The 23,292-nt window shown below is 28.6% G+C and overlaps 1 protein-coding gene and 2 long non-coding RNA genes across 3 annotated transcripts in view; 2 read left to right on the top strand and 1 right to left on the bottom strand.

Moving 5' to 3' along the window:
* LOC105837417 (transcriptional regulator ATRX) overlaps positions 1-23,292 on the top strand; it is an 87,321-nt gene that overhangs the window by 23,622 nt on the left and 40,407 nt on the right. Inside the window, exons 4-13 of the mRNA XM_012682189.3 lie at positions 1,975-5,136; positions 6,926-7,260; positions 10,796-10,917; positions 11,134-11,267; positions 12,814-13,071; positions 13,171-13,384; positions 13,788-14,194; positions 19,168-19,466; positions 20,079-20,373; positions 21,538-21,824. Of these exons, the coding sequence (XP_012537643.1) occupies positions 1,975-5,136; positions 6,926-7,260; positions 10,796-10,917; positions 11,134-11,267; positions 12,814-13,071; positions 13,171-13,384; positions 13,788-14,194; positions 19,168-19,466; positions 20,079-20,373; positions 21,538-21,824 (5,513 nt within the window). The remainder of the gene's footprint in view (positions 1-1,974; positions 5,137-6,925; positions 7,261-10,795; positions 10,918-11,133; positions 11,268-12,813; positions 13,072-13,170; positions 13,385-13,787; positions 14,195-19,167; positions 19,467-20,078; positions 20,374-21,537; positions 21,825-23,292) is intronic.
* On the top strand, positions 14,370-16,966 carry LOC118647543. Its single transcript, XR_004964746.1, has 2 exons — positions 14,370-15,267; positions 15,335-16,966. It is a non-coding gene; the product is annotated as an uncharacterized LOC118647543 (long non-coding RNA).
* LOC114255626 lies at positions 16,245-17,635 on the bottom strand. The gene is made up of 2 exons (XR_003626853.1): positions 16,420-17,635; positions 16,245-16,346 (listed from the first exon to the last, which is right to left on the bottom strand). It is a non-coding gene; the product is annotated as an uncharacterized LOC114255626 (long non-coding RNA).

Here is a 23,292-nt window from a genome sequence, read left to right as displayed (position 1 = left end):
TACAGCTTTTTTATTTCTTTGGCACAATTAAAATCCACGTTGAAAAATTATGTATTTTTTTGGCCGATTGTACCGATGTGATCCTTTAATTTGATACTAATGTTTGATACTACTGTATTTTCGATATATTAATCTTTTACATGGCCCTTTTTTTATAACATAATGATAAAGGTGAATAAGGAGATATTATTTAAAATATAAAACACAGTTTGTTTCTTTTTTATTTATATTTATTCTTACATTTATATTTACATGTAAAGAATGGATAAAATCGATCGAGATTGGTCCTTAGAGTGACAAGTAAAAACGTTTTTTTTTCCTAGTTTTTTAAGCTGTTGATTCGGATTCCGACATTCCAGAAGTTTTAATTCTTGGAAAGTATTTAAGTTAAATATAAAGTTTTTAAACATATCGAATTGTTATTAAGCTTTATAAATGTATTAATTTATGTTTTTTTATTAAGATTCAATTTGATCTTTAATATTTACGGCCCAATAAAAGACTTTTATTATTTATGAACTTGTATTGTTCATATATTGATCAATTTTTACGTAATATTTATTTTACTATGGTTTCATGCTTTTAATAATACACGGTTTTTTAAAATATTTTCTTATATCTAATAGTTTTATATGCTAATTTGAATATTTTCTTGATAAATTATATTTTTTTTACAGATTAGAATTAGATTCAAAAGCTCAAAAACTGCAAGAAAATACACTTTTACTTTTACTTTATCACATTAGAAGTCAAAATCGAGCTATTTTACTTATTCTTTTACAATCGCTCTAAATGAAAATATTCTTTTATATTTTTCTTTGTGTAAGTATATAGTAATTTTTTTCTGGACATAATGGATGTTAAAATAAATTTTTAGGCATTAATAGTTTAAAAACCTATTTAATAAAAACATAAATTCACCTTTTACTTAATTTTTATAAGAATTTTATATTTATTACCTATTTATATTGTTTGTTTTTTGTTTGCTTTTTGTCGATATAATTAAAATTGTTCATAATGTGGTGGTTGAAGAACGATTTGACATAATTTAGATTTCTTAAATCGGTAGACTTGTTTGGTCTTTGTACGAAATTCTTAATATAATTATTAAAATATATATTTTTGTCATAATATTATTAAATATTACATATACTTTGGTCAAAAATGTTAGGCATCTACATATTTTTTTATTTATCGAAAATTCTTATCTGTATTATTTTCTATTGATTACTGCCATTATACATAAGTTTAAAAGATTTTTTAAACAAAAGGTAACACTAGTTTACAGAAAAAAATAATTTTGAATTAGTTGATATATTTTTTATTAATTGTTGCTGAAAATCAAATTTTATCAGCACGTTGTCAGGTTACTGAAATTGAGATTTAATAAAAAAGGATCTATGTTTAAAATATTCTTGCAACAAAAGTAAATATTGAAATTTAAATTTTTGTTTAAATTTAGTTATTAAAAAAGTATGAAGTGTGCTAAATACTTTTGATCAAAGCTGTATATGCACAGAATGTAGAACATGTATTGCTAGTTTGTACATGCATTGCTATTTTTGTTATAAAACTGTTTTATTATGAAAATTTATCGAAGTTTTTATAGCGATAAAGTAGTAATTTTTTTAGAGTTAAGTTGCATGTTTTAGTGATGATGCTTAGAGTATATAATGCATTATTTTATAATTAATGTATAATTTAATGTTTTAATAATACTGTTAGTCCGTTCTGTTATAATAACATAATCTGATAAAAGGACAAAATTCTGTATAAGCAAGAAAGAGTGCAAATGAGTGAAGAACAAAATAGAAAATCTATCGCGTTTTTTAGCTACAGGACTGGCTGACAGATACTAAAAAGTTCAAGAGTAAACAAGTTAAAGAAGAATTGGAGCATATGCATGTATACACAAACACTTCGAATCCGGAAAGAGAGAAGATATATACATGTGGAATGGGTCTTCTGTTTCAGAAAGGATAGCAAGAGAAGTACCAACAAGCTTGAAAAACGTGTTTTACCATCTCAGGTGCAACGAATAAAAAGAACTAAAGAGGTACAAAGAAATCTCTCGACACTATGTGACAAAGAGGATGATGATTCTTCTGAAAAGTCATTTATCACTGCGAGAACTGCGCAAACAAATCGTCGCATGAATCATGTTGCGAACTCCGTGATTCACCAAAAAGTATTGGAAGTTGAACTGACAGATTCGTCCAGCGAAGATTCATCTAGCGAAGATTCGTCCAGCGAAGATTCGTCTGTCTCACATAAAAAAAATAATCGAAAAGAGAGAGATCGAACGATGAAATTTAGCAATTCCGTATCGAAAAGTTCAAAATTGGTAAAAGGAAAGAACACATTGAAGAGATATGTACCTAGTGACTCGGATAATGATTCCACCAATATGTCGTCGATTAAACCAATTGCAGAGAAACGTAATGCTAAATCTGAAAAAATAGTGAGACGAAAAACGAACAGTCGTGCATGTTCCTTCGACAGCGAAAGCAATGAGGATGATACGACAACGAATAAAACGTCAAGTGTATTAAGGAGAACTTCAAAGGATAATAAACAACAGCATAGGAAAATGGATAATTTTCACAACGCAAGATCGAATGACAAGACGAAGAGATACGACTCAACCGACAGCAAATCTGAGGACGAGGAGTTTAAAAAGCAAAATAAAAGGAAAACTCAGGAAGACGAAGGAAAATGCGGCAAGTTATCAATGCAGCGGCAGTTCTCTAAGATTCAAGAAGATGATTCGGATAATAGTTCTAGCAAGGAATTCCAGAAGGTAAAACTTCAGAAAGTGAATCGCAACAAATATTCTAAAAAGCAATTGGTAGATTTGGAGAGAGATTATACCAAATCACCTCGTGGGAAGAATTTCACGGATAATAGGAGTTTAAACGACAGTTTAAACGAACAATCGGATCGGAATCTTGATAATATAACAAAGATTTTAGAAGCCTTCAAGGAAATTTGTTCTAACTTTCAGACGCATATGGAAGCTTTGAAGCAAATGTATGGCAAGAAGGACGTAGAACAATACGTACTGAAGTCTATAGAAAAAGTTGACAAGTTAAAGACGATGTTGGAAAAGAAGCAGAAGGATTTGACCGATTCTTATCAATTGTGGATTAAGAGTAAAAGAAGAGAATCTGGTCATTCGAGCAAAGTAGACAGTGATAACGAACAACTCTCGGAAAAAGGTGAAGAGCGCATGATGAACAAGAATAAATATGTCTCCAGCGATATGAAGGACGGAGACCGAACGGCCGTGTCTGAATGCGACAGCGAGGAAATATTTTCGGCGAACGAAACGGAATCATCACGGAAGATACCAACAACTTCACGCAAAAACGCAACAGATGCATCGAGAACAGAAAATTATATAAACAATAATGAAATTAACACTGACACTCAAGATGAAATGTCAAATGCATCGAGGAGTGATGATAGAAATGATAGAGATGGGCGAGACGATGTGACAGCTTCCCCCGTATTAGGTTTAAAGGAGAGGAAAAATAACACGGAACGGTCGAGTATAAAACAATCGTTCTCACAATGCGATAAGAGTAACAACGAGATGGATGAAAATTCTAATGCCAATAGCAAGCAAGCAAATATTAAAAGTTGTAATGAGGAAATTGAGATAGAAAGTTCTTTAAGAAATGATTGTAAGAGTGTGACATTGAAAAATAATGAAACGGATCGATCAAACAATAGAGTTATCAACGAATCAATGGACATGTTTGATACATCTTTCGAGGATACAGAAAAGAGTAAATCAAAAGTTGATATTGATATGAAAAAGAGCACTGAAAAAGGAGAATTTTCGCATACATATAAATCTTTAGATTCTCGCGATGGCTCTATGCAAGATAAAGCAAAAGTCTCAAGCGAAAAAGAGAAGATGCCTCTTTTATCTGATGATAATAAAGGAGAGAAAAATTCATCGAATCAAAATAATCAGAGGAAGATGACACCCGTCACCAATGAGAAAGTTTACGATTGTTCAAAGAAAACGAATACCGATGACAACGAGTCTCTCGATGACGCCGAAACATTAGCGAAACAGAATTTACTGGCGACAACGACGGATTCCGATACATCGGAAACATCTGACGAGGCTGAAGCATTGGCGAAAAAGGCTTTATTGGCGACAGATTCCGACACGATGGACGTTCTTGCCGATAAAAAAGTACTCAACCCAGCTAAAGATTTATTCGTAAATGATACTAATCGAACTGAAAAGAAAAACGGAACGGAAGACAATGATTCCGATGTCAATAGCGTCAGTACGGTAAAATTTTCGACTTTTATAAAAAAAACAGATACTAATGCTGAAGGGAATGTTGCAGAAAATAAGATATCTTGCAAAGAAATTAATTCTTCGGATGAGGACGCTAAGAGAGAAGAAGTTGCCAAGAGTGCTCTCTTAGCATCGACTTCAGACGATTCTATACATTTGTCATCGGAAAAACTTTGTGACGATCAATTGGACAAATTAGACCAAGAGATAAACTCCTCTGATGAGAACGCCAAGAAGGAACAGGCCGCCAAGAAAGCTCTTTTGGAATCGAATTCGGAGGATTCTATATTTTTATCGTCGTTATCGTCATCGGAAAAATATAGTGATGGTCAATTAGATAAAAGATCTCGTCGAGAAGCAACTTCTTCAGATGAGAGTTCTAAGAGAGAACAAGCCGCCAAAACGACTTTATTGGAGTCGAATTCAGATGATTCCGCGCTCGTATCGTCGAAGTCGGAGAAATCCACTGACAAGAAATCCGAATTGGATTCTTCTGAAAAAAATTACTTTGCGAAGATAAAACTCTTAGCATCTTCCGATGAAGATTCCAATTCCGAACAAATTTTGCCAGAAAGTACAATAAGCGCTCTGAAAAACACTAAACGTAATCGCGAGCCTGAGAACGACGAGGAGTCTATGGTCTCCAGGAAGAGAAGAAAGCTTAAACTGAATAAAAATTCTTACTACAGAAACGATAAAAAATTGAGGATGTCTTGCAGAGTTCATTTAACGCGATTGAGCACGGAAGTTCTTAAATGCTATTCGCGCGCATTAAAAAAGTCAAGAGAGTATCTGGAACATAAGGAATTCAAAAGGTATCGAGAATTTTTCCTAAAATCTATATCTGTTGTCTTGCATCGTTTGAGATAATTGAATTGTTGTTAATATTAAAATCTCAAGTATATAATAGAATTGTTACTTATTGCTATAGTATATAATTATATTAACCTTTTATCGCTCTTGTAATGAGATAAACGTACTGTCTACATTTAATTTTTTTTATTGCATAGACATGACATAAAAGTTGACTTTAAAACTTTTTGATTTTTTATTTACAATTTTTTAGAGTATATTTGAATGATTGTTTTCTTAATTTTGATTTTGTTTCGTATAATTTTTAACAAAAATTTTGAAAGTGTTAAGAGAGCAAATGCGTACAGTCGATGTGATTCGTACTATTGCATAATTTACTGCGATAAGTCAACGAACCGGTCTTCGTTTGCTTTTATAAACTGTGTTTACATAACATAGATTATGTTTACTACTTTTAAATGTTTTATTAGTTTTTTTCTCAACAATTATCTTCATGCAATTTTCAGAAAACTATGTAGCAACGACGTCGAGAACTAATACAGTGACACACATATAGGCGCGGCACAGCGTTCACGAGACACTAAAATTTGTTTGTCGAACGAGAGCAATGGAGGGTTATAAAATAGTAAAGTTTATGTATAATTTTGCATGAGATTATATATCTCATTAAGTCTAATATATGAAAATTTGAAAATATGATAATACAATGAAACAAATATACTACGTTATTAATGTTATTTTGTTTTACTGCAGGACAATTACAAATATTTAAACGTGATGTTTTTATTATATGTCAAATATGCAGTTAAATTAGATATTTTTTACTTCAATTTACTTTAATTGAAGGAGTTTTTCGCAAAATTTGTAAGCAAATGCATATAGAAATACAATTTCTAATTATATTAACGAGAAAAAATTTTGAAACTTTATTTTGCAGATTAAAATAATTAAACTTGGTCAAACAGTGAATATAAAGAGATTTATAATCTTGTTAATTATCTTATTATAATTTTTGAGAAAATTTTTTTTTCAATGTTTTTTCTGTTATTTCAATAAGGTAAAAGAAGTAATTTTTTAAATAAAGATTTTGTATTAACTCATATTTCATAAATTGTTTTAATTTTAATTGTAATAATGTATTTGGGCTGAATAAAACTTTATATATTTCACTTTTGCAAAACTTTTTAATATATATTTTTTTAAAAGGTAAGATAAAATAGATCTTATTCAAGATACTTTAATATTTGAACGTCTAGTAAAAGAAGTTTATGTAAAAATTAAATATAAGTATATAATTATATATATATATATATATATATATATATAATTTTTTTACCGAGTAGAATTTATCAACATTTATAAAAATCTATCTAAACTTTTAAAGCAAATATGTCATTTATTATTTAATTCAATATGATTGTAAAGTATAATAATATAAGTTTTATATATTTCTCACTGCATAATACACTTTTCCTCAAATCGACAATTCTTCGAATCCAGATATTGAAAATAATATTGAAAAATGTTCTCAATTTTACTAATTAATTCAAATAATAATTTTAGTAATTCTTTAACGTATTTATATGTTTACATACTTTTATACGAATATTGTCTATAATTTCTGCGGATTAAAATGAATTTTTGTATATTAAAAATTTAATATTTAATATAAATTTCTCTAAAACCTTGCTTAAGTGAAACATTTGCAGTTAATTATATAATAAATTTTTCATGTGACAAATGTAATTTATTTTATTAGATACTATCCAAGATACCTTATTTCCTTTACAGTCTCGTTAATCTGGATAAACTTGAAAAAAGACGTACAAACAATGCAATGAAAGATTTTGATTCGTTGACGGATTCTGACAATTCGTCGTCGAAAGTTTCGAGAAATTCAAATAAACCTCGTAAAGAAAAGGCGAAAATTAGAGAGGAGTCTTTGATGGATCATTTGAAAAGTATAGAAAACGGCGATGTTGCAACGATAGAAACGGATTCTGATACCGAAGAACCGATTTGTCGAATAAATACTGTAGATGATGTACCTGTGTCTAATGAGGCTTTAATATCAGAAGCAGATAGAATCGCAAAAGAGAATCTTTTAAATTCCTCTGATTCAAATGGTAAGTAATGTAAGATATTAATAAAGCTAAAATTATTATGCACGAGACATTCTTTAAACATAAAACATTGAAAGTATGTGATACGTCTTTTTGATTTTTAGTTTTTTTTACATTGACTTTTGAAAAAGAATTGTTTTAATACAATTTCTTTATTTTTATAAGTTAAATTTATATAAAATTGGATTACAAATAAAGTTCCAACGAGTAAATGAGAAACAAGTTTTTGTCATTTGCACTCAATGTTTAATTCGTTAATATTTTAATTTAAAATTTTTGCTGTTACACACACACACACACACACACACACACACACACACACACACACACACACACACACACACACACACACACACACACACACACTTGGCTTCAAAACAAGCGGTACACTTAAAATGTGAGAAAAATTTAGATCCTATTCAAATCTTTGCATCTTTGCAAAAAAATGGTCATGGAAATGCAAACCAAAAAGCATTTGAAAGCTTAAATTCTCGAGTTTTTTAATCTTTTGTTTAAAAACTTTGTGTTTTGCAACATGACCACTTTTTTTTAAGACAAAGTACAAAAGAAAAATGTTACAAATGTCCACGGGCTGAAATAATTTTTTTTTACTTAATCTGGTAAAAGATTTTTATAAATTAAACTCTTCTCTTTAATTTTTTTTTTTTAATTTTTTTACGACCATTTTTGACTGACAATCAGTTATGAACGATCAAAGAAAAAATGGCGTTTTAAATTTAAACGCTTATAATTTGGTAAAAAATGATCGCATAGAAATTACGATGACAGATTCGAAAAACTAAAAAAAACCTCTACTTTGAGATCCTTTATTTGCTTATTTGCTATAAAAAAATGTTCTATTGTTTGAAAACTACCTTAAAACTAACTGTAAAAATTGGATATCTTTCTTTATTTTGAAGATTTGACGTTACTTTTAAAATAATCGTAGGACTTTAAAAGTGTCCACGTTTTTTTTTTAAATCAAAAGTAATCCAGGGCTTAGAATTTTTTTTTAATGTCTTGGGATTAAAAAATATACCTTTTTTGTGCGGCGATAGTCGACCGAGGTGTGAGTGATTAACTCTTTAAGGACGGGAAAGCCAATTTTTGTACTTCACTTTCAACACAATAATTTTCAATCTATTCGGCTTATTAAAAAAATTCTAATACCATTTCCGAAAAAAAAAGAAGTCTGTTCTTTCATTATTGTAAAAAATGTTTTACAGAATTTTTAGTAGCAAAAAACGTTGACGCAATAATGAAAAATAATGTAAAGATAATATTTCCAATATTGGTCTAATAAAGTGGACACTTTATTTTATTTAGCCAATTTGTCTAAGCAGCAATATTGGTGTAATATTGGGTCAGCATTGGGCCAATATTGAAGCAATGGATTTTTTTTTATTGGGCGTTAATTGCATTTTAATTTGGAGCCAATATTTTATGACCAATATTGGCATTACATTGGGAAACATTGGGAAAACATTGGTCAATGAATTCCCAATATAACCAATATTTAGCCAATATCAGCCAATATACTGTCAATGTATTTTGGTTTAGGGATCCATAATTCTAACTTGAAATAAGAAATAAAAGAAAAAATTTCAAATATAAGTAATACAAATAAAAAATAAATAAAAAAGGTTAAATTATAAAAAAATACAAAAAAATTAAAAACAAAAGTTTTATGTTTACCTCTTTGTGGTAAGAGTTGGACAATGGCAAAGTAATTAAAACCTTGACGGTTAGAAGAACGTATAAGAGAATATGTATGTGAAAAAATACTATTGTTTTTAAATGACACTTTTTAGGAGTCATTGAAATTCATAAGTCATTTACATGGTTAAATATAGAATTTTTAGCAGTTTTTATTTCTGCAGTAAAAATTATAGATTTTTATTCTAAAAAATTAACTTGACCTTAAAATGACCTTAGAAGGCAAGTTTAAGGTCAAACTCAAGGCCACCATTAAACCCTTAAACTTTTTTTTATTTTCTACAACATTTGAGATTTTCTTAAAAAATGTCATCAAAAGAAGTTATTTAAAGATGTCAAATAAAGTGCTATTTTGAAGCCGCCATATTGAATTTAAAAAACTCCAATGCGGTTTATTAGAGTAGATATCCATGCCACTTTTAAGCGTAGTCGCGAATGAGTGAGAAAGAAGATGTAGTTGCCTCTCTCTTGGATGCATAATGTGCATGCGCATTTTCAAGCAGTAACTCCCAAGAGAGAGGCAACTATAGTTTTCCTTTTGTGTCTTAAGAAAAAGTGATTATGTTGCAACACTCCGAGTTTTTAATCAAAAGATTAAAAAACTAGAGAGTTTAAGCTTTTAAATGCTTTTGAGTTTGTATTTTTACGGCCATTTTTTTGCGAAGATACAAAGATTTGAATATGACCTAAATTTTTCTCACATTTTGAGTGTATCGTTTTTGGGGGGACTGAGTATATATATATATATATATATATATATATATACATATATATATATATATATATATATATATATATATATATATATACAGGGTGTCCCAGAATGAATAATTTTTATTTTATAGAATGAAAGAGAATAAAATTTTAAACTAAATGTTCCTTTAAAAATTTTGGCTTAGACTATTATTTACTAAATTATTAATAAATAAAGTTGATCAATCAAACGGCGCGCGGCCGGCATACGCAGCAGCGTAGCGTGCCATGTGGCTCCACGGGCTCTCCACGCGCTTATTACACATTCTCTTACTTAAAACTTTATTTTTATTTTTTATATTAATGAATAAATAAATAAATTTAAATTAATAAATAAATAGAGAAATAAATAACTAAGTAAACTAATAAGTAAATAGATAAAAATAAATAAAATTAGAAATTGTTTCAATAATTTATTATTTTTTATTTTTAGTTGTTAATTATTTATAGAATTTATAGAAAATGATAGTAATAATTATGAACCTGATAATGAGAATAATTGTGAACCAGAAAACCAAATTTTAAATAGTAACTATAAGAAAAGAAAAATCATGGAATATTGGAAAAGTGGAAAAAAGGCCGATACGTAGTATAAAATAATATAATTACTTTATAAATGCCAGATACATAAAAGTTAATTTTATTGAAAAATTTTTTTATTAGAAAAACTTAAATAAAATTTTTTAATAAATTTATTAGAAAATTTTTGTATTAAAAAAATTTTTTTTTAATGAACAGCATAATTAAATAGAGATATTTATACTGTACAACTTTTATATAAAACATTTTTTGATGTTCCGTTAAGTTCACGACATATATCGAGAAAAGGTAAAGACTCAATTTTTGAAGGGTGGTTTCAACTCTTTAAATCGTTTATAAACATCAACTAAAAATTTCTAAATTCATGTATTTACCCCTTCTACATTTATGCCAAGTTTTATTAAAATCAGAATTATCGTGTTTGCGAGGTTCCCTTGTTAGTATTATATTATTTGTGTTTACATATAGTTATTATGAACATAATATTTTATTTTATTTAAAAATATGTTATATTATTTACATTATTTAGAAAATGGAGTGATAATAGATAGCGATGATAACATAAATGACGATAAAAATGAAGATAAAACAGAGAACAAAAAGAAGAAATATCAGAAAAAGCCCGAGGAGAAAATTTCAAAACAAGATGACGTAAGACATCATTTTTTTCTTATTTAATGAAAATAAAATATAAGATTAATTGATAAATTATTAACAGAGAGAATATAAGAAGATTACTAATCAGAATCAAAATTATTAGTTATAATAGAAAATATTTCATAGTTATTGATTATTATAATTACAATCTGTCAATCTTATTAGATAAGCGTTATGAGAAGTGTAATTTTTTTTGTCAAAATGTTTTAGAACAAGAAAAACAAAAGCGATTGGAGGCGAGACAAGTTATTGACAGATAAATTTTCCGATACTGATTCTGATACTGAGAGGAAAAAATGGGGAAAAAAGCAGGAAAAAATTGTAAACAAATTGAAGGAAAATAAGTAAGTTATTTAACCCTTTGAGGCCTCAGTTTTTACAGACACATTCATGAAATACCATAGATACAAATACCATAGATATAAATTTTTGTGGTTACGCATTTGAGATCAGAATTTTAAAATTAAAAATGGATCTAATATAATGGATCAAAAATTTTTAAATTTTATTTATTTAAATAAAATTTTTAATTTAGAGGTTTTCAGAATTTCTGATTACGAATTTTATAAAAAAATTTTAAAATTCCAAATAGCAGATCTAATAAAGCACGATAAATGTTTTTAAAATTTTTTAAGGTTAATATAAATATTAGTACAGGAGTTTTTGAGATACAATTTAGCTAACATCTAGACACTTGTATATACGTAAAGAAGCAGTTTGGAGTTGTAAAGTAATGCAGATGTGACCGCGGTGTCATCGCACGCAACACATTATGATGTCTATTTCGACACGAGCCACTTTGCTTTAAATTTGAGTGGATTCTAAAATATTTCTATTATAATAAACATTCATAACCATTGTTTTTACAACACATGTGACCCAGAAAATAGAAAAATAATGTTTGTTTAGGTTATATGTGATGGGTAGAAATCGACTTTTTTTAAATACCCCTTTTTATAATATAGATTAATAAATTAAAAACTGATGTAAGATTTGTTATCGTCTCAAACACACCTGAATTAAAAATTTTATCCAAATGAACAAAGATGTATTATTAATTTTATCTAAATAAACTAAATTAAAATATTTTTGGTCTGCCTTATTGGATCCACTATTTTGAATTTTAAAATTCTGATGTCATAGACTTCAGATCATAGACTTCTATGATATACTAGACTGCTAATCTTGATTCCGTACCGCTTGATAGGCGTACCAGTACACAATGTACATCTTGTACCATTGGCTTGTTTTTTTTTTGATGCACTGTGCAACAAGTTAGAGTAAAATAAATATAAGGCACTTGAAATAAGGTTATATCAAAGTAATACTTACAAAAAGAAATGTATGCCACATTATTTCTTATATATATTTGGCCTTTTTTTTCACGCACCTTATTATCATTTTATCTTCTTTGATATATTGTAATAGCAAAAAAAGAATTATGCTTTCAGCGCACACTAGATTTAGATCTAGTGTGTACTATTTTAGCCTAGCAGTCTATAAAGAAGTCTATGTATCAGATTTGTAATTAACGACTCCCAAAACCCCTAGATTGCAATTGTCACATCAATATTACTTAATATTTGTTCTAACATGAATTTTTCCTGTAAAAGATATTTTTTGTTAATTAATAATATAAACAACTTTATAAATAATTCATGAAAATAACAGATACCTTAGTGTTAATAAAGATATTGATGAGATAAAATTCCCAAAAACAAAACAAAAATTCGCGTTTTTGTGCTTAAAATAATTAAAAAAGTAATTTTAAAAAGGTGGGACTCTAGAGTCTCATTGGGCAGCAAAGGGTTAACTTTTTTCATTTTACCCTGAAAACTTGTATGTTATAAACTGTTTATTCTTGTTTTTGTCTATTCTTGTTCTTTGTAGTAGCAATTCCGATGACGAGGAAAAAGCGTTCAAATCCAAGAAGAAGAAGAAGGCGGCTTGGCGAAGAATTTTAGATTCAGATTCGGATGTGAAAATAATGGATTGTACTTCCGATGATTCCTCTAAAGCTTCAGACGAATTTAAAGCAAATTTAAGCGATTCAGACGTCGCGAAGAAGGAAAAGGAAAAGTTGAGACGTAGGAGACGCAAACACGACAGCAATTCATCAGACACGGATTCCTCGCTTACTGAGAAGAAGTAAGTTGATATGTGTGTATTGTATTTGTCTATTTTATTTTTGTTCATTTTTATTTATTTTAATTCTATACACACTTGAGAACTTACGTTACTTTTCAGACCAAAACCAAGACGAAAGCGAATAAAGAAGATGGCATCTGATAGTGATAGTAGTAGCGTGGAAATGAAAAATTCACAGGGATCTACGCCCGGTAAAAGTGGTCGAAAAAACATACGGAAAGTTTTGAAGGACAAGCAAGTGGCAGAAGATACAAAACTAGCTGCCAAGGAAGAAGAGGAGAGACTGAAACGTATTGCTGAACGTCAAGCTCTTGTATATATCACAATCCTGTTATTACATAGAAAAATATTAATGCTACCACTGAGAAGATCGATTAATTATTTTTCTTCTTTTAATTAACCGCTTTTGAATAAATATTTTTTTGATAACATTTATAAAATATAATATACTTACATCTTAAATATTACAAAAATTTAACACGTACTAAAAATTGTTTTTAACTCAATATTTTTGAAATATTAAATTTCTATAAAATTTAAAATATTTTGAATAAAATTGACGCTTAATTGAAGAATTATGATAGATTTGCAGATATATATGAACTTATATTTGAAACAAGTAATATTTACTTAATTTAAATAAATTTATAGAGAATATGTATTTCTTGCATTTATATATTAAGATGCTTACTATATATGGATACTTTTTATTATAGTATAATGAAATGTATGAGATAAGGCTTGCTGGCGAAGAGAAAGTAGACAAGCTTGTATTGGATTTCGACACAGAAACAAAAGAGGAACTCGTTACCGTACATGAGGAATTGGTGAAGCGTCTAAAGCCACATCAAGCGCAAGGCATCAAATTTATGTGGGATGCTTGTTTCGAATCTCTAGAAAGATTGAAGAATACATCCGGATCTGGATGTATAATCGCGCACTGCATGGGTCTCGGCAAGACGTTACAGGTGATTGCTCTGACGCACACTCTTCTTACTCATGAGGCGACAAATGTTAAGACAGTACTAATAGTTTGCCCACTGAGCACGGTGCTAAATTGGCTAAATGAATACAAAACGTGGTTGAGAGATTTGGATGATATCGAGGTATATGAACTAACAAAGTGAGTATTTGATACACGACATTTAAATTTGTTACATATGTATATATAAAATTTGAATTTTAAAATATAATAGAATATAATAAATTTAAATATATAAATATAACTATTAAGTAAATAATAAAATTTAATTATTAAACGAATATAATAAAATATAAAATATTTAATACTAAAAGTCAATAAAAGTTATTTTGTTATATTAATAACTTGCTTCCAATAGAAAGGGCTTTCGGATACATGCCGCATTCTGCTACAGCGTTGCGCCGACGTTTCGCAAACGTTACAGTTTGCATCATCAGAGCTAGGAGCTCCGATATGCTTCGATTTGCTCCGATACCGAGTTCTCTTGAATCGTAACCGTCCTTATATACCCTTTGTCCTGGTAATAGCGATAGAAGTGAGGGGAGGGGACGGATTTATTCGTTCAATAGTAGCACAGTTCATTAGCCTACCATTGGTCAACTGTTGGCCAATTTTAATACAATATTGGCTTACTATTTGCCAATTAATATGTTTGGAAATGTTTTTAATTGATTAATTAAAAAACTGGGAAGATAGTGTACTAAATCGGGCTTATTTGATAACCTTTATCACGATTAAGGAAAATATTCTTTTGTGGTTTGAAGATCACTTTTATGTTGTGTCTACACAAAATTTTGCTAATGCGTTCTGTCGTACCTTGAAGATACGGAAGGAAAGTCATCTTGTTCTCTTCTCTTTCTTTTTCTTCCTCTTCATTCGGCGTCCCGATGTTGTTAATACTGGAAATTTTGTTCTTCAATCTTTGAACTGTTTGACTGATGTTTCTACTACTATATCCATTTTTTGTTAGAAATTGATTGAGATGTTCTAATTTCCCATTCAAAGAGGTTGGTTCAGAAATTTTAAGGGCTCTGGGTGCTGTCCCATGAGCCTCGGAAAACGGAATCGGAAAGGCGGAATGGAGTGATTAACCAATTGTAAGTTTTCTGTTCTGATTTTTAACAGTGTGGAGTGATTTTTGACGGAAGGCTATGAAAAATTGGAACACGGAACTTGAACCTGAGCTTACATAATTTTGCGTAACAATTGATAAGGTGAGTGTTACAATATTACAACGTTCTGTATTAAATATTGTTGTCGCATTATAATTTATAATTACAGATGATTACTATTCCCTTCTTTTGGTCAAAGTATAAATATGTATTTTGTTATGTTTTCTAAATCAGCGTCGTTGTCATTAAAGAAAACATTTGAACTAGAAGTAGAAAGAACAGGGTTATTGTATGTTACACCAGCTGTTTCTTTTCGATTTGATAACTTTATAAATGTGAATGTTCTGAAACAAGAAAATAAATAAATTATTATTATTTTGAAATAAAATTTAACACAATGTGACTTACTCTATACATTTTAATGTGTTATTAAGGAATGTCATCGTGTCATAATAACGAAAAGATGGTTTGCTTATGGGAGTTCCGGCAGCACCACTTCTTTTTTCTGAGGATTCTGCCTCTGACTACCAAACGTTACACTAGTCTTTAGCACTTTGTCAAATAGTGTGTTGTTGCTCCTTTTAATATTGTGTTTTTAAAATCTGTGATCAACATATATAAGTTTACAGTTTTCTACAATACGCATATCAGTTTATGTTATTCATAACACATTTTCCATCGCTTTTGATCTTATAGATTTATTTTAAGATGAAAACCGACTTACGAAAAAATTTCATTATTTTTTATTTTATTCATTTAATTGTATTATTTATTGGTTCACGTTTTTACTTATTATGACACATTTAATACGAAATGCACTGTTTTATGGTCATCTTTTTTAATTGTTTAATTATATTTTTGTGTCCATTATTTTATTTATGTTTAAGTTCACACATATTGGTAATTTATTATGACTGAAGAAGACTAAGTATAGTCGAAACGTTTCGAAATTGAACATTTTTCAACATAGTGTTATTAGTCGCGTTTATAATTATATGATGTTTATTTAATAAATTATAATGTATTAGGAAAATTTGTCTTGGTTTGATATATTGACCTATTTATCGTATTATTTTTTCTTTTTTCTGTGTTTAATAGTTTCTTAAAATTTTTTCTGGCTTTTAAATAGCAATTTCTCAAGTATTGCCATCTTTTTTCAGCTTCAAGAGGTTAATATACTCCTAAAATAAATACTTTTTTAAAGAAACATGCTTGCAAATATAAAATAGTAGTAACGTAAAATTACAAATTTACCTTCTAAACAATTACTGATTTCTTGCCAAAGATTTTTTCTTTTTAATTTTGTTTTTTCAGAACATGGTGTGCGATAATCATGTAAGGCCGGACGTTGTTGCACCAAACTTATAAGTTCCTCATTTAGTTGTACTACAGTTAGATCTTTTGTTAAATTTGAAGGATCTAACAAAGCCGTTTCACTGTGTTCAAATTTTTTGAACTTTTATCTAAAAAATAAGAGTAAAAACTCATTACTGCAACCAAAATTTTGTATTACTTACATAGCATAAAAGTAGTATATAACATAAAGAATTTTTTAATGCAATTTTGAAATAAATTTATTTTATTATTATATAAGCAATATTAAATTTAAGTCGAAATACAAGCAAACGAATTATAATTGTTTGCTCGTTTTTTGACCTAAATTTAATATTTTATTGTTTAGCATAACTGAGCAATAATTGTAATTCTTTTAAATTTTATTTTATTATCTTTCAAAGTTTCTTCATCAGACAAAAAATTACTCAAGTTTTAAATTAAATTTCAAAACAGTACTGAAAAAAAATATTAACTATATAAATAGCGAATTGTAACAATTAATTGTCCGCAACAATGTAACTCACTAAAAATTTAGAACATGAAACGTAATAATACATCAATGTAGAACAATTTTTTATGGTCACAAATTTTTTAAATAAAAATTTACGAGTTACACAAAAAGGTATATACATTGCATATTATGTAAATATGGCATCCCATATTTATTGTTAATTGATTGTTGATTGACATTTAATATAATAAAAATTAGAAAAAATAATAAAAGAATTTGGTTATAAAGGAAGAAATAAAACTTAAATTCAACATTTAAAAAATTTTCTTGAGTTCCAATAAAATTTTATAAAAATCCATATTTTTTAAGAACAAAAAAATATCCCTAAAATTTCTAGATTTCCATGGTTTTCTCAGCAGTATATACCCTGATGTATATACTAGATATTTATAAAAATCTTTATAAAAAACATAACTTAATATACGTGTTAGAATTTCATATTATACTTGGCACTACAAACGACATATTTGCAATATTTGCGCAAAGAGAGCAACCGACTGTTGAGAAGTTCAATTGTTTTTTAGAAATTAAACATTTCGCCACCACTTTAAAACAAATGTGAAAGATTTTTATTAGTGTACAAAAATTATACTTATCGTGTGGACTAAGTATAATCTTATATAATAGAGGATATTTATTCATTTATTACTTACTTATCGGACATGTTATATTTTAATAACTTAATTTTATGCAAATTTAAATTATTATAAGCATGTATACCATGTATATAATTTAATATTAAGTTAAAAATGTATGCTATATAATTATATAAACTTTAAAACCTAATCTAACATACATATTTATACTTTGACCAAAAGAAGGGAATAGTAATCGTCTGTAATTATAAATTATAATGCGACAACAATATTTATTACAGTACGTTGTAATATTATAACACTCACCTTATCAATTGTGTTACGCAAAATTATGTAAGTTCAGGTTTAAGTTCCGTGTTCTGATTTTCCATAGCCTTCCGCTTCCGTCAAAAATCACTGTTGAAAATCGGAACGGAAAACTTGCAATTGGTTGATCCCCTCCATTCCGCCTTTCCGATTCCGTTTTCCGAAGCCCACGGGACAGCACCCAGAGCCCTCAAATTTTTCAACCAACCTCTTTGAATGGAAAATTAGAACATCTCAATCAATTTCTAACAAAAAATGGATATAGTAGTAGAAACATCAGTCAAACAGTCCAAAGATTGAAGAACAGAATTTCCACTCTTAACAACATTAGGACTCCGAATGAAGAGGAAGAAAAAGAAAGAGAAGAGAACAAGATGACTTTTCTTCCGTATCTTTAAGGTACGTTAGAATGCATTAGCAAAATTTTGTGTAGATACAATATAAAGTAATCTTCAAACCATAAAGGAAGATTTTCCAGTTATTTCCTAATCCGAAGGATCAAAGATCACGCTTAGAATCGTCAGGTGTATACAAAATCCCTTGCTCTTGCGGAAAAATATACATAGGAGAAACTGGGAGGAAGATTACTACACAATCAAAGAACATTTACTAAATGCGGCCATTTTTCTCAATCAGCCTTAGCTGAACACTGGATGGAGATTGGACACTCCATGCAATACGTAAAAGCTACAATGCTAGCTTCTTCTCAAGGTTACTTTGTCAGGAAACATCGTGAAAGTCTAGAAATTTTGAAACATTCCGACAATCTTAACCGTGATAAAGGTTATCAGATAAGCTCGATTTGGGACACTGTCCTCCTGGTTTTTTATTGCTTAATTAAAAATATTTCCGAACAGCATATTAATTGGCAAATAGTAAGCTAATATTGTATTAAGATTGGCCAACAGTTGACCAATGGTAGGTCAATGAACTGTGCTACTATTGGAGGAATAACTCTGTTCCGTCCCCTCATCTCTATCCCTACTACCAGGACAAGGGGTACTTGGTTACAATCCAAGAGAGCTGAGTATTGGAACTCCTAGCCCTGATGATGCAAACTGTAACGTTTGCGAAACGTCGGCGCAACGCGGCATGTATCCGGAAGCCCTTTCTATTGGAAGCAACGTCAATGACCGTGAAAGCTTTGAGTCTAAGATATTAATATTAATATTAATAACTTATTCAAAGAATATAATACAATTCTCAATCTTTGTTTCACGCGATGGCAAATATTTAAATAAAAAAAACTTCCAGGTTTAAAAAAAATTTTGAGAGAAAATTTCAACTGCAGAGATGGCAAAAGACAGGTGGTGTGATGATCATCGGTTATGAAATGTTTCGTAATCTTACGGGTCCAAATAGAAATATTCGGAAGGGTATGAAGGAAGTAATATTGGAGTGTCTGGTTGATCCGGGTGCCGATCTTATTGTCTGTGACGAGGGCCATTTATTGAAGAATGAGGATACCGCGTTAAGTAAATGCATGAGAAATGTGAAAACTCTGAGACGTATAGTACTTACTGGGACGCCGTTGCAAAACAATTTAATAGAATGTAAATATCTTTAATAGAAATATGATAAATAAATAAGTAGCTTATACACTATATTTCTCACACAGGTATTTTTTTAGTTACAATCTCGATTTATGAATTTTTGAATTTATGACTATATGCTGACTAAAAATTAATAGATTATAACAAAGCTGATTAAGCATTCATTGATATAAAATTTAGATCTAATATTGATCTAATAATTAATTTAGATTCTAAATTAAATATTTATTTTATAATACTAAATATATTATTAAGAGTTATACTTTTAAGAACATAGTTTTTTAAATGACTTAATAAAGTTAATTTGTATTTTAGATAAATATTTACTGTTTGAGCAATTTATTTATTATTTGAACTAAATATTTACTTTGTAATAGCATATATTATATTAAGAATTGTGATTTTTAAAAGAAATTTTGTTATTTTTTAAACAGTGGTTTATAATTGCTTTTAGTAATAAAATAATTATTTTGCATAACATTTTATTTATGAAATATAAATACTACTCGACTTTGATCAATTTGATTTACGACCAAACTTTTACTTGCAACCGCTATTATAAATAGGGATATCTAAAATATTTTTGTATTTATTTAACACTATATTTTGCAGATCATTGCATGGTGCAATTTGTAAAGCCGAATCTGTTGGGAACAAAAAAAGAATTTTTAAACAGATTTGTAAATCCAATAACAAACGGCCAGTTTGATGATTCCACTGCTTATGATGTCAAATTAATGAAGAAACGTGCACATGTGTTGCATAAAATGTTGGAGGGTAGCGTACAAAGGTTTGATTATTCCGTGCTCACGCCGTTCCTACCTCCCAAACAAGAATACGTTATTTTTGTCAGATTAACTGATACGCAAATTAAAATGTATCAATATTATTTGGAGAATCTTGCCAGGTGAGAGTTTCTCAATAATCATACATTTTTATCATACTCTTTCTTTTTGGTTAAATGATTTAAAATTTATATTTAATACCTTTATTTTTATTTTATTTTATACTATGTTTGGTTTAAATGATTCAATTATTTGTTTAAATAAATTAACTATTTTAAAATAATTATATTTGAAAAGAATCTATATATACAATATATATATAGATCATTAATGGTGTGTGTGTGCGTGCGTGCGTGCGTGTGATTAGAAATAGTAATAGTAAGATAACTATAATCGAATTTATAAAGGTCAATATATTTGAATGTTTTTTTGTGTCTTCGCAATCACTACAGAGGTAAATGCGATGATCGAGACACATCGTAAGACGGACACATAGCTCTCGTTTTTTAATTCTTTTGTCTATCACAAAACATGCATCTCTTTTATTTTGAGCTACACACGTTTGTAATTGTTGACTTTATATCCAACATTAATTCCAAGAATTTCTACAGTAGCTAATTTAATGTTCTAACATATTGTTTACGCGGCGTATTGTTCACGCAAGTACGGTGTTACTAAGAAGAGATATATTATTGTTAGACAAAAGTTTGCTGTCACTTTTATATTGTTATCAGTATTTGCATTTTAATAATATTCTCGCAATGAAAGCAGCTTGATCGAGCATGCCAAAAAAATTTTCATAGGCCACCTGTTTATCCTCTTGGCATATACATGTGAACTGGTTGAAACAATCTATGTGTTCTTTAGTTGTGTTATAATGAAGAATTGTGCCAGAAAAATCTTCAAACATCATAGTTTTAAAGCAGCATGCTTTAAATGGTGTTTTGAGATTTTTCTGCCATTTTATATATAATATATATGGCATTATATATAAATTTTGGTAAACGTAAATTGATGCGTTGCGAACAACATTTGGTATCAGGTCATAAAGAGGGTACTTAAAACTAACAACACAAGTTTAATTTGGATGTTGCAAATTAGAGTAAATTAAAGCTAAATTTTTATAAAGAATCCCTAATGACTAATGAGTTTTATTTTCTTAAATAAAACAATATCTATTTTTTATTTTGTAAGATATTTTATTATAAATTTAATTGTAATAAAAATTTATTTAAGCTAATTTTTAAATTATGTTTAATGTATTGCTTTATACTTTTCTGTTACAGACGAGGAGGTCAAGGAGGTCAAGGGGGAACTCTTTTCGCGGATTTTCAAGCATTGCAGAGGATTTGGACACATCCTGTGGTCCTACGTTTGAACGCGGAGAAAATAGAAAAGGCTAATGAGAAAAAGGATCTTAGCGATTCGGAGGGTTCATTAAAAGATTTTATTAACGATGACACTACCGATGTAGATAGCACCAGCAACAGTAGCAATTCGAATAGCGACAGTGACGTTCAGGCGATCGATGAAAAAGATGTCCCGAAACGAAGAACGAGAAATAATCCTGGTGGTAAGTTTCCCTAATATATAAACAATGTTTCTTTGACATATAAATAAAGTTGCTGATATAAGCCTTCGCGGTAATTAGTACATAAACAATATGTAAAGATTTGAAGATATAATGATGTCACATACGTGTTTCATCGTTTTTTCGTCGTATTTTAATTGATATAAAAAATTAAATTATGACTGCATAAAACTTATTCTCATTACTTAAATTAATAAAAAGATAAATATAACAGTGTCTGGTTTAAGTATACACATTTGATTATTTCTTTAAAATCTAAGGCTTAAATAATTAAAATGGTAGTCAATGAAAAGATGAAGAGTTGTACTTCAAGAATCTATTGTCAGTTTTTCGATTTTGTTAAAAAAATATATTTATTTTGTGATGTGAATTTGGTAAAAAATGAATGTAGTCCAAACACATGTAATAGTAAAGGAAGATAGTAATATTTATTAGAAAAATATAATTATTATGAAATTGTTTAATACAAAAAATATTTATCACCAAAAAAATTTATTAGAAAATAATTTTATAATCCATTAAAGCCCATGCCTAACAATCGTGATAACACAAAACTATTTATAGCATGGATAAAAAGTTACCCGTGTTTTTTCTTATTGCAAAATTTAATTGTTTAAACAATAATTGTTCAAACAAATTATTAAAAAATGTTATATTTGAAAAATTGAAATATGGAAATTTTAACAATTTGTTTATAACAATTTTACGCGTAAACATAGCATCGAATCAAAAAATTACAAATGCAAAAGTTTCTTATTTTTTAACGTAGAATAGAATAGCACTTTCAATTTTTTAAATATAACATTTTTTAACAATTTGTTTAAACAATATTGTTTAAACACTTCAATTTTACAAAAAGAAAAAACACGGATAACCTTTTTTTCACTTATTCTATGAATCCTGTAGTTAGTTTTTTTTATATTTTAACATTATTAAAAGCATGGGGCAGAAGCCGACTTTGCATATACTAATTGTTTATAACAATTTTACGCATAAAAGCTTTAGATAAAAAAAATTACTAATACAAAAGTTTCTTATTTTTCGACGTGGAATAGAATAGCACTTTCAATTTTTTAAAATGACATTTTTTTAACAATTTGTTTAAACAATTAAATTTTTTAAAAAGGAAAAACACGGATAACTTTTTTATGTTTTGAATCTTGTAGTTAGTTTAGTGTTATCACGACTGTGTTAGGCATGGGCCTTAAGAGGATGCTAAACTGCTCGTCAAACTTGATCGAGGTCAATAATGTAGAGTCATTTGGGCACGTTATTAACAAAATTTTGTATGTATTTCTTTTATAGATTTTGAAATCCTTTTCCAGAATTAATTGTGGAGAATTTTTAATTCTGTAAATGCAATAAAAAGTTGTACATTGGAACAAATTGTACAATTCTGACAATAAAACAGATAGGATCCTCTTAAACACCGAAAACTTTTTCTAAGGTT

The sequence above is a fragment of the Monomorium pharaonis genome, chromosome 1 (genome assembly GCF_013373865.1).
Source record: "Monomorium pharaonis isolate MP-MQ-018 chromosome 1, ASM1337386v2, whole genome shotgun sequence".
NCBI lineage: Eukaryota > Metazoa > Arthropoda > Insecta > Hymenoptera > Formicidae > Monomorium > Monomorium pharaonis.
The sequence above is the reverse complement of the archived record's forward strand: the minus strand, read 5'-3'. Positions and strand labels throughout refer to the sequence as shown.